Consider the following 16,242-nt stretch of genomic DNA (forward strand, 5'->3'; position numbering starts at 1 on the left):
AAATAGTATAGATAACCTATAGATATAGGTTATCTATACTATTTCTATGGTCTGTAACGTGTACAATATATTGGGAAATTTTTCAGGGTAGCAGCACGGTCGCGGTTGTCAATGGCGCCGTTCAAATTTCGTATAGGCTAGCGTTGATGTATAATTAATTATAACAATTAAATTAGGTATCTGGTAACAAGTACGTGTGGGTATAGACGATGTTATACAGTGAGTACAGTTGTTGTATGCAGTAAAATCCTAGTCTAGTATCCCTCCACTTAATGACGTGGCTAGCTTAAAGAAATTGAAAAAATGGGAATGAGGGGCAGCGGTAGCGTCGGATGACGAGAAAGGGTGTGTAATCAGGAGTAGAAATGGTAGGACAAGAGAACACAGGATGAGGAGTACATAACACAAAACCTCTCTTGACAGTATACGAAATGTAGAAGGGAAGAGATAAAGAGAGGAGGCACATAATTAGGGATGGAACAAGAACAATTTCGTAACTGAACTAGATAATAAGAACACACGCAGACTCGAACGCTAAAACAACAAAACTATTTTATAAAATTCATTACCCTTTTATTATTAATTTCACAGATTTCTGAATTCACATTAAACAATCTCGTGGTTCTGGGTCAATATTTTACAGTAACAAAAACCTGGATACACAAACTGAATACTCAGTCAAGGCTCCAAACATATAAAATGTATCAAAAATAGACACCTTTCTACAGTTAACTTTCACTTACTGCCAACCCACTTGGTATTTTGCCCCGCATGCATGTGTCCTTTACATGAGTTGAACTACCCCTAGACAAAATGCTAGCAACTGATGAGTAACGCGTGCATACCCGACACACGTGGAGAGATTGAATATACAAGACTGCCGCACTCAGTCCGTGAGGGTCTGCGTTCGGCAGACATTGACAGAACACCAAAATACGAGGACGATGACTCTTGACGACACTAACACGTTACTGGCAGCGTCTGTAATTACGACCGACATAGGGGCAGGGCAGAGTGTGTTTTTGTTATGAAATTTGTCAACATTTCCGCTTATAGTGGTATGAAACTACTGAGCAGTGGTCCGGCTCTCTCTCGCTATCTCTCGTTCTCTCTCTCTCTCTCTCTCTTTCTCTCCCTCTCCTTCTCTACGTTAAACAGCTGAGCGCTTACTTACATGATTACTAACTGGCTAAGAACCTACGATCAATGAGAAACAGAAAAATGTCGCAATGCTAGCTGACACGCTGGTAAAATACAATATATAACTGATGCAAAGTATAGTATTTGCATATTATCTTACAAATCTACAATGTTTTACAGCATTCACCACTGCTTTATAAAATGCTAAACATATCAAGATAAAATACCTTTCTCTCAATCTATATAATAAAAATGCAATACGTGAATGCATTTCTTATTTTACGTATTACAAGTGTATGGTTTCAGTATTTACAATTGATGCATTTCGTCAGCCATGTAATATAAAAGGATGATCCTTAAACGACGATGTTTTTTTACAACCAAAACAACGTTCGGTCAAGTATAACCGGGTAAACTCCTGGTTTAGATTCGCCCGTCACGCTAAAACGTTTTATTCGCGAATTTTACCGGCGGAACTTGGTCGAACGATTTCTCACCGACTGCGAACGACGCCGACAATCTCGCAGCCGCAACTGCCAGTCATGATGAGAGCGGAGGGGCGCGTACTGCGAAATACATTTGAGATTTATGGTCCATCCGTAATTAGAAACGTGCGCACATGCCACAAACAGTACGTGCACTAAATGCACCATACAGCAGGCAATACAAGTTTATACGAAGGAAATGTCGACAATGACACAAAACAATAAGATTTTGCCCATTAGTGACAAAATACCACGATCATAGTTTTCACGCACTAATATCTTTTCGATAACGAAGCAGTTCCAGTGTGAATCGTCGGAGTAGTTTCTGATCGAGTCAGTTCCAGGAGAAACGATATGAAAACTAGTAGAAAAGATGTCACACTCTTTGATACAAATTTTGGTAAGCAATTTTCTGTCAAAATAAAATCTGGAGACCCGGGATGTGAACAGGACAGGAGCATATGCTACACCAAAAGCATATGCCCAAACATTGCCATAGCGACCAAAACGCTATCATATGTGACAATACAAGCATGATTACAATTTTTTTCGAAATACGCCCGTTTTGTTGTCACTTGAACGCCTGATATTGTAAACTCCATCGACTTATTAATCTCTGGATAGGGATTCAATCTGAGATCAGAACATGCAGTTTGATATATTCTCATCAGTCAGCGTAGGGTTATTGATTAAAACAATAACTAAGTAAAGATGATATTATTTTCAATAAAAGTGTAATCAATACCAATAACCTGCTCAGCAGTATTATATATTTGCATACAGATCCGGTTAAATTCCAGTTTAAATTAATCAGTGTAGCAAGCACTGTCCCCTCTCAATAATATATACACGTTGTCTTAGTTGACAAACTTTGCTACCTGCATCTAGGGTGCAACGATATACTACAACACCGGTGTATTGTGTTACACAAGTCACGATACGATTTGTTACACGTTCTGGTCTGTATAGAGATGCAAACGCTTCGTCGGCTTTTGACTTGCTAATAAAAATGGGCAAATCGGGTGTTGCTTTAGTTTAGTTACGTATTCACTCGCTCGCCCGCTCGCTCGCTCACCCACTCACTCACGAACTTGAACAAATACGAGTAACCTAATTTGCTAGGATAATCGTTACTCAGCATCACATTCACGTTCGCACATTACACATTTGCGCTGGTATCTGCATCAATTCAATAACCTGGCTCCACTTGCGGATACTAGTCACGGTCGACTGCTACACTTGTATGTGCGTACACTTGTGCCCCATGACTAGGTAGTAACTCATGGCCAGGCACCAGTTAATGAAGTTGATGACGTAGGGCTGGTATCGCGTTATGGCAACTTGGCATTAAATTTCTGTTTGTCATACTTCATCATTTGCAACACCGTATCGTTTGTATCACAACACGTATCTCATCGTGACTTGTGTATCACATACGTATCGTTGCAGCCCTACCTGCATCCCATATCACCATAGAAATAGAACTTCATTCCGAAATGGAAATGCTCAGAAGAAGCCATCTCGCGTTATTACAACCGGTGTAGGCAGAGGCTGGTATTCCCCCATTATCAGTGCTAAGATGCAGATAAGTTCGTCTAGGGCCAAACCAGCTCTCGTCATATCCATCAGCCTGTGCTTGTGCGACGTGCGAAAATATCCATGTATTTACAGCATCTGTACAAGGTTGTACGGAAGGTACGTGAAAATCAGCACACGCCAGCACAGGCAGGTGCAATCAATCCAAAAATGGCAGAGTAAATTCATTTATATACACGAAGATAATATAAAAGACAACATTCCAAATATGGCACATTTGGCAGTGGCAGACAATCAATAAATTCATCGTCACCACAAAACAAACTCGCTTTGAACGAATTAGACGTAGGCTCTGGGCTTTTCCCGCCAACTCAGTGTGTTAATGAGATATCTTAGCGTACAATTCTGAGCTCAAAGGCTGGTTGAACCTTCAGCATCAGAATGGCATGCCCTGGCTTGATTGAGGCTGCTGTTTTGATTTACTACTGGCAGTGGCATACAGCTGCTTCTGAAAGTTCTGAAACTGCACATTGTAGGCAGGGTCGCTGGAGACGGGTGGAAAGTAGGGCTGGTTTGGATCGAGTGGTTGCATAGAGGCGTTCATGTGCATGGACTGACTCATGCCAGGCATACTTTGGTGCATATGTGACTGCAATCCCATCTCCGACATCATCATCTTGTTTCCCGGCCCAGGCCCCGTCGGCGGCACCCCAATGTTCATGCCTGCCCCCATCCCCATCCCTGGATGCTGCTGCATCATGCCGGGTGCCTGAGGGTGCTGGCCCATCCCGGGACCATGCTGCTGCTGCGGCATGCCCAGCCTCGCTTGGCTCTGCACCATGCCGGCGTGATGCAGCATGGCATGTTGCTGGTGCATACTACTCATGTGCATCGAGGTAGGCATGCCGGGAATCCCCGGCCCCCCGGCAACCTGCATCATGCCCTGTCCCTGACTCTGCATCATGGCCATGCCGGCGCCGTGCATCATCCCAGGCCGATGACCTTGCATCGCGCCCGGCCCCGGACCCTGCATCGTGCCCGGCCCCGGACCCTGCATCGTGCCCGGCCCCGGACCCTGCATCGTGCCCGGCCCCGGACCCTGCATCGCGCCCGGCCCCGGACCCTGAATCATCACTTGAGCCGGATTCGGGCCCGGACCCTGCATTCCCGGCGGGCCCGCCAACGCCCCCGGGGGCATTCCCGGCGTGCCGGGACCACCGGGAGGCAGGCCCGGCGTCGCGGGCCCCGAGCCGTGCATGCTGCCCACGCTGCCGGGCCGCATCGCCTGCATGGCAGCCGCTTGCTGAGGGTCCATCGCGTACATCGCGTCGGGTGAGTGCACCGGGTCGCCCTTCATCATGCCCAGTGCACCACCGCCGCCACCAAAGAACTGCAGATTCTGCTTCTGGGACGCCTTCTTCTCCATGCCGGCGGCCATCGGCGTCGCAAACCGCTGCAGAAAGTCGAGGTTCAGAGGTCGCGAAGGACCGGACGTCGGCTGCGCGCTCGCTGGACGGTACTGGATCGTGTTCGGCGCGTTCGCCTGCACCTGGACGCTCGCGTTGGGGGCACCGGGCGTGCGCGGCCCGGCTGCCTGCCCGCCGCCACCCTGCATGCCCGCGGCGACCATCTGCTGCGACATCGCCGTCTGGTTGGCGGTGACCACGACCCCGTGCTGATGCTGCTGCTGCTGCTGCTGCTGCTGCTGCTGCTGCTGTGACGAGCCAGCGCTCATCGCCTGCTGCATGCTCATGCTAGTCTGCGGGTGCGCACCGCCGCCGGCGCCGTGCTGCATCGCTTGGGCGCCGTGCGGGACGCCCATGTGGGCGCCCGCCTGCATGTTCGTCTGCCCGACCTGCATCTGCGCGTTGTACGCCGAGCCGGGAATATTCTGTATGTTGAGCTGCTGGATGGACATGGTCGCGTTCACGTACGTGTTGTTGACGGTCGGGGGCATGTGCTGCTGCGGCGGCGCGCTGCTCACGAACGCCAGCGGCCGCCCCGCCGCCCCGTACATCTCGCCGTGGCCGGGCTCAAAGTGCGACAGCCGCGGACCAGGCATGTACGGCTCGTGGCCGCCGCCGTGCGGCTGCTGCTGCTGCTGCTGCTGCTGCACCTTCTGGCCACCGGGCGAGAATGCCATCTCGTGCACAGGCCCGACGCTCGAGTGCAGCCGCTGCATCATCGGCGCGCCCATCCGCGCCTGACCCGGCATCATGTTCACGGGCATCCCACCGGGATGGGGCGGCATGCCCCCGGGGTGGGGCGGCATGCCCCCGGGATGGGGCGGCATGCCCCCGGGGTGGGGCGGCATGCCGCCGGGGTGCACCGGCTCGAACTGTCCGTCGACAAACTGGCGCGCTGTGGGGTCATCGATGAAGCCAGAGCCGGCGGTGGCGGCCGCGGGCGCGCCGCCCGGCTCCATGTATGCCGTGTTGAGCTGCTTCTGTATCGTCAGCTCCTGCGTGTCGAAGGCGGCGACGTACGACATCGGCTGCGGCGACGGCACGGGGATCACCTCCTTGCGCGCGTCTGCCGCCGCCTCCTTCATCTTGTGCGGCTGCGCGTACGCGGGCGGCTTCGGGCCGTACATCGCCGCCGCCACTTCGCCGCCGGCGATCACGCCGTACTCCTGCGGGCTCATAGGCGCCATCGCCGCGACGCCCGCCTTCATCATCTGCTCCTGCTGCAGCTTCGACAGCATCTCGGGGCTGTTGTAGTTCTGGTCGAGCGCGCCGGTGGGCGGCGGCGGCGGCACGGGCTGCCCCGGCGGCGAGCTCATGCGCGGGCCGTGCGGGCTGAACTGGAAGTCGCCGGGCTGCATGTGCGGCGACACAAAGTGCGGTGAGGTAGAGGACGCCCGGTTGTTAATACTGTGCAGGCGGTGGCCGAGGCTCTGGTTGTAGGGCGGCGGCGGCCCCGGCGGGCCCTGCATGCCCGGGTTCACCTGCGCACCGCCCATCATCTTCACCTGCTTCTCGCGCATGTACTGCTCCTGCAGCCGATGCCACTCGATCTGCGCCTTCGCCTGCTCTGGGTCCTGCGGGAGCACCATCCGCTGCTGCGCCATCATCATCTGACTCATCGCCTGCCCGCGCGGCGGCATGCCCATCATGCTCTGCTGCTGCTGCTGCTGCTGCTGCTGCTGCTGCTGCTGCTGCTGCTGCTGCTGCGGCGGCATCGCGTGCTGCTGGTAGAACGCCTCCGGCGACGCGCCCGGCGCCACCTGTGGCTGACACTTCTCGGGGAAGAGCATCTCCTGGATGCGACGCATCTTGCGCAGTTGCTCTTCTCGACGCTGCAGCTGCTGCGGAGTCAGGTTTTCTCCTGTAATGCAATCGGGATTGACGTTAGCCGGTCGCAGCTTCACGGGGCAACACCGTTAGGCGGGACAAAGGTGGCATAGAGCAGGAACTGGTCAGCCCATGCCCCCCAACCGTCCCGCTACAATAATTTTCCTGTTGGCAGCCCAGTAAAAAGTCTTGCAAAACCATTTTCGACGGTTATAAAAAGAAAAATCTCAAAAAATTTGAACAAATAGCATAGGATTTACATTGGTTATAGGTTAAAAGAAAATTAAAAACGACCACAAAATTTTAGCACATCAATCTGATAAGAAGCCAACCACTTGGAAAAAATACTGCTCAGTTTATGTCCAATCAGTTCTACACGTACTCATGGCATTAGGCATCATTTGTTCACAGAGTATCCCTGCAGGTCCGACATCTGAAATAGGCACTGGACTGGGCTGGCTAGATGCTGGACCACCTCCCTGGCCTCCCCACTGTAAGGATGGAGACACCTGCGGCCACTCATTGCCCAACTGGTTCACCTTATCTTGTAGCTGCTCCAGCGGCCTGGACGAGCCTGAAGCAAAAACAATTAATTTTTATGGAGGCAAAAGTGTTGGCGGGTGAGAGAGCACACTCAAGTACAGAGTTTGGACTAACAACATTGGAGGAGTACAACTAGTGAGTACTTAGAGGTTACTACAAGTCATTAAAATAGGTAAAGCCAGCAACAGGGAGATGGTTTTTGCATTTGCATTCGTTTGCAAAGCGAGAAAGGGCAGAACGCAGTCTTTTAAAGGAACCAAATTGCAATACTTTTTTTAATGATTTCACATAAAAATTCAACATCGCACGTCAACCATACCTGGGGGCACGGAACAGATAGGCTTGTTTCCATTGTGATTCGTGAATGCGGTAGAACACCTGTTAAACTGATGAAGCTTCATCGGATGCTTCTACAATCAAAGAAAATTACCATTCAATGTCAGGCACAATGCCCATACATCTTTACATTCCGTCTCAGGTACATCTTTACATTCCGTCTCAGGTCAAGGCAATAACCAGCAATTCATAAGCCTCGTGGCTTGCATACTGAGTACATGCTTGTGACAGATTATAACGATTTATGCTAATTAAAAGCATACAGGCGTGGCAAGACAGGACAAAATAAACTATATCTGTAACAGTGCACATGTACCTGTTCTAGACCTAAACACTGCAGCATGCCCATGTACGTGCTAGCTTGTCACCTGATAATGAGGGATTTGTAACCTACAGTTCACCCCGAATAGGTGAGATCTTATTATTTCATTGTATGGTTATACATATGCCTAGAACAATATTCGCACTGTGCTCAGGTTAGCACAAATTTTACGTACTTCCTTTACGCACAATGCAAACTGTTTAAAATCATTAATCCTCTAAGAAGGTTAGGAGTAACAGTCTGAAATTGAATTAATCCGACTGTAAACCCCCCTCCTCCCCCACCACAGGTATCAATCAGAACCTCAATCAGCCATTCACTTGGACAGTTCGGCTGCTACATACCTGTAAGAACTGTTTCGTGGCTGGCTGTGAGCAGTGAAAGGCGATGATAGACGGGCAGTGGCCCTGCATAACGGCCTCGGCCGCCTTGTTGGCCATCTGCGTCGTGAAGACGAATATCTGACTCTGCTGTTGCATGTACTGGGGGTCCATAGGTGGTTTTGGCACATTTGACGGTACCTGCACATTGTTCATGACAAATGTTAACTTATGTATATAATTGGTTACATCCAAGCAGAGAACTTTCGTGTGAATCGTTGAAGATATTGATCACATCAAATATCAAGTTTCTCAGTCTTGATCAAGAAGCGAACCATTCATCCTTACTGGCCACTTACTTTACAACTTGGCCTTACTAAGAGGTTTCATTATGCTTTGACCAATGCATCACTTCGACAATATGAATGCCACAATATACTATGTATGTAATTAGAGTCACTGTAGTTTTTTTGAACCAGTATTTTTGAATGAATCGTTCACTAAAACCATCGTATGTGAAGAAGATAGGGGCCCATTGTCAGACACAAAATTAGTCTTAACATTAGTCTGAACATCAACTTTTTCCTCTATACACTGCGTACGGTAAATTAGTAACTCCAAGATAGTTCTGTCAACTGTCCATGAGGAAAAGTTCATGTTAAAACTATTGTTAAGAGTAATTTCGTTTCTGACAACGGGCTTCGGGACACTGACCTGCTGCGGTGTACCAGGACCCCCCGATATTTTGCTAGATTGCGGCGTTGGTGCCTTTGTAGGCCGTTTCGAGGGTGCGGCTTGTGGTTGTGAGGTAGCAGATTGTGGACCAGGGGTCGGAGTACTGCTGTCAACACTCTTCATGCCATCCGCTGCGCCATTGGGAGTGTGCCCTAGATGGAGAGATACAACTGTAGCATTAGTGTGGTCTACCATCGTTCTACACTCCGTTGATATACTTTAGTCATGAGTATGTACGAGCTAGGTGCTGCATTTGTTGAAACTATATTGTGGGAAGAAAATATTGCAAATGTTATAATCGAAAGTATGGTCATACGCAGGCAGAGAGTTTGGTAGCTAAACAGTATAACAGGAAACCACGCTTCTGGAGATGTGAAATTGGTGAGGTGACTGGTTGCAATCGCATACAGCAGTAAGGGGTACGAATTCTACCTACAATCTGCACACATTTACCTTGCACACTGTTGCACTGAGGGGTCGCAGGGGTTCCTGGCATCTGGACAGAAATCGGCGTATTGCTTTCCGATGCCTCAACCTTCTCCTGCACGCCCTGGTCCTCAGTCTTCAGCACATCGTCCAGCTTGCCATTGCCCCCACCAGGCGTCAGCATCGCCTCTGCTTTGACCAGCTTATTGTTCTCGGGCAGGGTGGGCTTCACGTCATTCTGTTCTTCCTTCACCTGTCGTAACATAAAAACGTGAAGTGACGCTATATATTGAGTGCCTGGTTCTCACATCGCAGCACGGGGAAGCTTTTCAATTAACATTGAACTGTTCATTACATGTTCACTCATATACACTCATAAAGGTCTCATGTTTTTGTACTCTTCAACTAGAACACTATTATACGGGATTACACTTTGTAACCAACTCCCTACTGCCACCTATAAAATCACGTCATTTTACACTTCCTGAAACATTTTCAGCACAATTTCAGAAATCAGTTAGCGTCGCAAGCGTTCACCGGGCATTAAGTAGAAATCCCGGTTTACAGGAAAACCTGCAAGCTTTTCTCAGACATGAGACAATATGTACACAAAATCCTCAACACGCTGGTATAGCCTATGGACACGTTGTTAGACATTACTGAGAGCAGCCATCACCTGTTATCGGGTTCAGATTCACTAAACTCGGTATTGCGATAGAACTGCATGCTAGCGTTTACACACCGTGAACATGAACGATATGCCCAACCAGGGCCGTACGCAGCAGGGGGGCAGCAGGGGCAGTTGCCCTCCCTAGAGATTTTCAGAGTATGCCTTTTAATGGGACAAATAGGGCAATAGAGGGTGTGGGGAGTACCTTTGCCCCCCCTACAGAAAATTTCCTGCGTATTTGCCCCCCTACAGAAAATTTCCTGCGTACGGCCTTGCACCACTGATATACCACATAATACTACCACTGCTATAAAGCACTAAATATATACTACTGCAACTACGTAGAACTACAAAGCACTATATAACACTAGTGCGACTACGTAGAACTAAAAAGCACTATATAACACCATTCCAAATACGTACAGCTTACGACCACTATATTAATACTACTCCGACTGCACGGAACTAAGAAGCACTACATAACACTACTGACTGTGTGGGACTCCATAGTACTGTAGAGGATGCCAGCTCTATACCAGGAATAACAGTAAGCACCCGTAATAGCATCACCAAGCGCGCACCTTCAACTGCACCTCGATCTTTGGCATCAGCTTCTCGGTGACGTAGGAGAAGAGGTCCTTCTCCGCAGGGCTCTTGCTAGCCGCATACCGCTTCGCGAAGCCCTGCCACTCCAGCAGGCTGGAGCAGACGCATTCCCAGTCCCGCTTGCTGGGCTTCTTCGCCGTGTTCTCCTTATAAAGCCTCAGATCTGCAACCAGACAGTAGAACAACCCTGCAGAATTACTTCCGTCTTCTACGGATGATAACTAAACGCCTCTCATGAAGGTTTTAATTAAATTTATATCAAATACTGTGCCAGTTTAAAAAAATGCAATAGTCGGTTACAAAAAGTGACCCCTACATAATAATTACAAGATAAGATCTGTATACGGAGGTTGAATTTGAATTTACGCTGGGTAAGTGTTGTTTTTGCTTTAATCAGAACTTTTAGGTCACCACGGGTACCAAGGCAGAAGTTTCGTTCACAGATGGGTTATCAGAAGGCCAGTTACCTTTTAACAAGACTTTTTATATGAGACAAACAGTGACACATAGAAAACGTTCAATAAAGAGCATGGAATAAATCCAGAGGCAGACCAGGGCGCAAACCAGGTAGGGCAACCACAGTGCTGCGGCAAGACCCATGGCAAAATTCGAGTGTGTAGAAAACTTTATCATAGTTACAGACAACCATGCTACATAATATTGACAAACCCCAGGCTAAAAACCCAAATTCCTGAAACGTGAATGTTCTGAGTAGGATTTTTCAGAGAGAAATTAAACTATAAATCATATGATGTAGCTGTAAGTAGTGAAATTATCGGTTTGATAGATCTGTCTAAAGCTCCTGCAATCCTCCTGGAGGGGAAAGGCATTTACTGTCTAAATGCAACATGCCACGTTTAGCAATGACATGCAACTACACTATTAACACCACTAGTCTCCAGTCACTGTGATATTCGAAAACAATTACGTCTGGGCGGGGCTGGTAAGACCAGCATAATGCAGTTAACAAACGAAATTCATACGAGCACTGTGCAAAGTATGAAATGTCATGTAAGTTGCTCGAGTCATGCCAAGTCAATGCTAACCACCATACGGCAGTGCTGCCAGCCCCACCACGGTGCTAGCCAGTAACCAGTACGGTGCTAGCCGGCCCCACCACGGTGCTAGCCGGCCCCACCACGGTGCTAGCCGGCCCCACCACGGTGCTAGCCGGCCCCACCACGGTGCTAGCCGGCCCCACCACGGTGCTAGCAAGCCCTTTCCTGCGCTCACTGCACCACAGTGTCCATTCAGACAATAACTAGTATACAGCATTAGGTGCGAAAAAGAATCTCCACAAACCATTTTCCACTTATCTAACTAAATTTAAACATTAACCTTGTACGTTATGGCACGACTGCTCCAGTATGGTCTAAGAACACAGTGAGCGATTAGATCATGAAAGGGGGCTACGGTAATAGCTGCGGATATTAACTGCCTCTAAGATGCTTATGAACAGCACCCTCAGCCGACAATTCTAAAGCATACTTTGATTGTAAACTATATGTCTGCAGCCTGCTGTAACATTTAATTAGGCAAAAACAGGTGCAAGAAACGTATTTATTCTCATGAGATGTTTTTCACCAGAGAATCAATAATTGGGCTTTTTAGTGATTTTTGGAATAGGGTACGCTCTGAGATTGGTTCTGATATTGACAAGCATTCAAACGTTGAGTGCACTGTAGAACATCCAAAAAAATCCAATAAGTGGCAATGCCATATCATAGATCCATATAAAGATGTACAAACTTTGATAGATAAAATCTTTCAAAATCATACTTTGAAAAAAATACTGGCTATTTAGTTCCATGATATGGAATTGCTGAAATACACATGCCCACAAAAACTGGAATAAGGCAGAATAGAAATATTGACATAATAATTTCCATAGAATTGCTAAAAAAAAGCCAAATATCAAGTCTACTCACCATCAAAATACCAATACTTGTTGTTACAAGCATCCTTGCCAATAACGGTACCCCGCTAAAAACAGACAGTACAGAAGAATAAGTTACAGTCACAGTGCAGTTTAATGAATAAAATTACAATTTATAGGCAAAATGAACCACACGACACAGTTGCACTTAATGGCACTGGGCCTCCTTCAATGTGACATTGCAAGTGGCGCTGTAAAATTGTCAGTTTCAAAGTTCAATAATTTAATTCAGCACAACGACATACTTAGGTAAACAAAATTTCAAATACATGCTAACACTGGCTATGCAAATACATATATATTGCATGAATCAACTTGTACTCACGCATGTTTGCTCAAGTTCTCAACTCAATCTCACAGCTCAATATTAAACACCTACTTGAGAGCATAAGAGGCTAGGAATACAAAGTCAGTGTGTGCACCAAACCTTATTAGAGCTCGGTGATAAATACTTACACATCAAAGCATCAGTGTACACACCCCTTTTATTGCCTCTTCACTCATCTCCATTCGTGTCATCTAATCTTCTGTGGGACATTTTTTCGTCCCTCCTCCCATACCTCCTTTTCTTACTCTCCACTCCATGGTCCATACCCCCACTTCCTCTCTACTCATCCTAATCCCCCTTTCTTTCTATTCCCCTCACACCCTTTTTACTCAACCCTATACTGTCTTTTTCCTCCTTCCCTGACCCCTTCTTTCTGTCTCCTTTCTTTGTTCCCACTGCCCTCTCTGGATGGTTTTGTGGAAAAAATACTGCGCTTTGCATATATATCAAATAGTTCTAATCACAGTTATTCAATTTGAAGAGTAAATTTAACATGGCCAGCTGGTGAATTCATCTTTATCCTGCAACGTAGCTGCACCTGCTCACCATATCACTCGACTTGTGGTTGTTGTTCGCACGCTTGCTCATGCCCTCCGCGCAGATCGAGCGACAAAATCAATCAGCCTCTTTCCTGGAGTAGCCTGCAACGAAGACAGCTGATGACTATGTAAACTGCGTGCTCAATTCTAACGAAATAAACTCACAGCAAAACCATGCAAATGCGCAGATGGAGCAGCTAGCAAACGGGGCAACTACAATTGATCTTAGCTCACGCTCAAAGGCATGGACAGGGAGGCAATGCAACAGGGGAGATGATGGATGGGACGAAATTAGGAGAGAAGATAGAAGAATTCAGTTAACCAGACAGCAGTTGGTGAAAAGGGGAGAAGAAGAATGTGAGTGGAGGTCAAGTAATGAGGTCAATATAGACGGAGGCGAAAGAGTAAAGAAGGTTTGGTAAATCAAGAGAGAGGAGGGGTGACGTCGGGGGTACACACGGGGCTTCATACAAGGCCAGGAAGTGATACATTGTGTGTTTGAAGGAAAATAGAAAGAGAGAGAGAGAGCGCGCGCACGAGAGAGAAGAGGGGAGGGAGGAGAGACAGGCAGGGAAGGAAAGCAGATAGGCGTCATGAACGTGAAGAAGAAAAAATGCATACTTAGATCTCAACAGACACGTACGTGGAGAAGGCACACTGAAACTGTAAGAGATCATGCAGGGACCTAATAGCAGGAAGTGGCAGGATGTATCTAAACGCAGCAGCGCGAGAGTGAACAAGCAGCTAAACCATTGCGATAAAAACACAACTGGCTGCAGAGAGCTGCCTTATTCTATAACATTTACTCACGTGAGGTCGGCCACATAGCTGCGGCCATGGTGTGGTGAGCTGTCTCAGCCAATCATGTCTACTTCCTAGGTTCTGTGACCCGCGCGCTCACTCCCGACGACTCTCTGTAATAGAGACATCTTTATAGCTAATTGGCGTGCCTGCTCTCATCTGCTAAATGCAGTGTCGTCATCGCTAGTGTCGAATAAATCACATGAGTGGTTCGGCTCGCTGTCAGCCACGCGCGGGCAGCTTACAGCTTACGCGCCGGCGTACTGACAAATAGCGGCTGTTTGTCGTTCATTGCGACGCTACGCCCAGCCACATCAAAAAATCCTGGCAGCGGCTGATACACACTGTTCGGCACACTCAAGCCCTATATATAAATTACATAGCTTCTCCCCGTGATGGGAGCCGGGGGTAATCACGAGAAATATGGATTAGTGTTAGTGGATACGTTATTAATTGCACCACGTGCAAGATCGCATGTTCTCGTCATTGACCACATGCTGCCTGAATGACAGGGACCTGATCTTTCTTGACCACCCCTACCTACTGCCACACAAAACCTGGCAATGCAGCTGTGAACAAGCATTGGAAGCTTTGGGATCTGTGCAATCTCTGCATCCTCATAAACCACAATATTGATTTTACGCGCAGCAGCGCTGCCCACAAAGGATAAGGACTTCGTGTTATTTCGATCTTGTTCAGCAAACAGCGGCTGATCAGCTTGCTGCGCCGTATTACTTTTAAAATTTCGCGTCAAACATGTGTGTGCCTTCGCACGTCTCATTTCGCCTCTGCACCCGGCGGCGCTTTTCAGCTTCGCTGCTACATTAAGATTCGTTTTTCTGCATCGGCAAACACGAGCATCTGTAAATGATCTGCATCTCAAACTGCCCTTGCCACCGCAGGCTCCAGCCATTCTGCGGCGTCCTTCTGCTAACATGGGACGAGGATAGTAGATTTACACTAACTGATAGCAGGCGGGCAGTAAAAAGAGAAGCCAATGAACGAATATATTCTGAAGGCAGGCGGTAGACGTCTACGACAGAGATACAGTAGGCAAGATCTATAGATATGTAAGACAAGAATGTATCATGCAGAAAATAAGAAGGCTCACGCAGATTGCAACAAAACTAGAAGTTACACAATTAAACAACAGACACCACATCCATGACACATGTATGACAAAAATGCAAGAGAGAAACATGACAAAAAATGCAACAGAGACAGATAACAAAACATCAAGTTACACAGATGGAAAACAGCATACACAGATAAGAAAAATACTGCTGAAACATTAAAGGAGAGCAGATACTGGTGACAAGACAACATACACAAATGACAAGAATACCACTGAAACAGATGACACAGAAACCCATTGGATAAATCAACTAACACGTAGAGAATTCAGATATTCTGCGCCAACACACGAAGCCATAATGAAGCGTGTGCGCATTTAGCTGTCTGGATAGCCTCGTGTTTTCGCTAACAGTCAACACGATCTGTAAACGCACAGCGATCATCGTCTGCTCTCAGTCAAATAGGCGTGCGTGTCATAGGCACTGACACTGACAGGCGGCAGGGTGTTGTACAATCAGACTCTCGCGTACTGGCAATAACGGAGATGCTTTGTGCTAGGCCACAAAACATGCCTTTTTACAGGACGCAAAAGCACTAAGCACACGTCCAGCAATGACACCGGGGGGTTTCATCTGTGCAAGCGCTACAGTCATTATGAAAGGGACATCTCAGATTCAAGCGCAGCGAACCATGTATTCGAATCTATACATATCACAAATGGAACCGAAACGGTTTCCCATCGAGAGAGAATAAACTCATAGCCAGCAAGCAGGCGATGAGCTGCATTCTCCCCTTTCCAGTCGTGCTGAGATTGATCAAGCAGGCGGGAAGATATATGATGTTCTTACTTTTGCTGGCTGCCATGCTCAGGTCAACCTGGCAGTGATGTCGACAAGTAGGCAAAACATATCATGTTCTTTCTCACTCCCACGTACTTTTAGGTGAAGCAGGCAGGCAGATAGACATGCAAGCAGCACGCAGACAGACAAGCACGCAGGCAGGCATATATACGGACAGGGAGATACTGCATGCTCTCTCTCTCTCTCTCTCTCTGTCTCTCTGTCTCTCTCGCTCCCGCTCTCGCTCTCGCTCTCGCTCTCACTCTGTCTCTGTCTCTCTGTCTCTGTCTCTGTCTCTCTGTCCCTGTCCCTG

At 47.8% G+C, this 16,242-nt stretch overlaps 1 protein-coding gene across 2 annotated transcripts in view; it reads right to left on the minus strand.

The window, feature by feature from the left end:
• Positions 1–549: 549 nt before the first annotated feature.
• LOC106804999 (trithorax group protein osa-like) overlaps positions 550–16,242 on the minus strand; it is a 63,907-nt gene continuing 48,214 nt past the window's right edge. For both annotated transcript variants that reach the window (XM_014806448.1, XM_014806449.1), the window contains exons 3-12: positions 14,026–14,129; positions 13,223–13,317; positions 12,341–12,395; positions 10,388–10,575; positions 9,164–9,389; positions 8,690–8,862; positions 8,000–8,176; positions 7,317–7,407; positions 6,837–7,028; positions 550–6,488 (exon numbers count right to left, since the gene is read on the minus strand). In XM_014806448.1, coding sequence (XP_014661934.1) covers positions 3,598–6,488; positions 6,837–7,028; positions 7,317–7,407; positions 8,000–8,176; positions 8,690–8,862; positions 9,164–9,389; positions 10,388–10,575; positions 12,341–12,395; positions 13,223–13,264 — 4,035 coding nt within the window. In that variant the 5' untranslated portion in view covers positions 13,265–13,317; positions 14,026–14,129 and the 3' untranslated portion in view covers positions 550–3,597. The remainder of the gene's footprint in view (positions 6,489–6,836; positions 7,029–7,316; positions 7,408–7,999; positions 8,177–8,689; positions 8,863–9,163; positions 9,390–10,387; positions 10,576–12,340; positions 12,396–13,222; positions 13,318–14,025; positions 14,130–16,242) is intronic.

This window comes from Priapulus caudatus, unplaced genomic scaffold (assembly GCF_000485595.1).
Source record: "Priapulus caudatus unplaced genomic scaffold, Priapulus_caudatus-5.0.1 Scaffold96, whole genome shotgun sequence".
NCBI classification, from domain to species: Eukaryota; Metazoa; Priapulida; class Priapulimorpha; order Priapulimorphida; family Priapulidae; genus Priapulus; species Priapulus caudatus.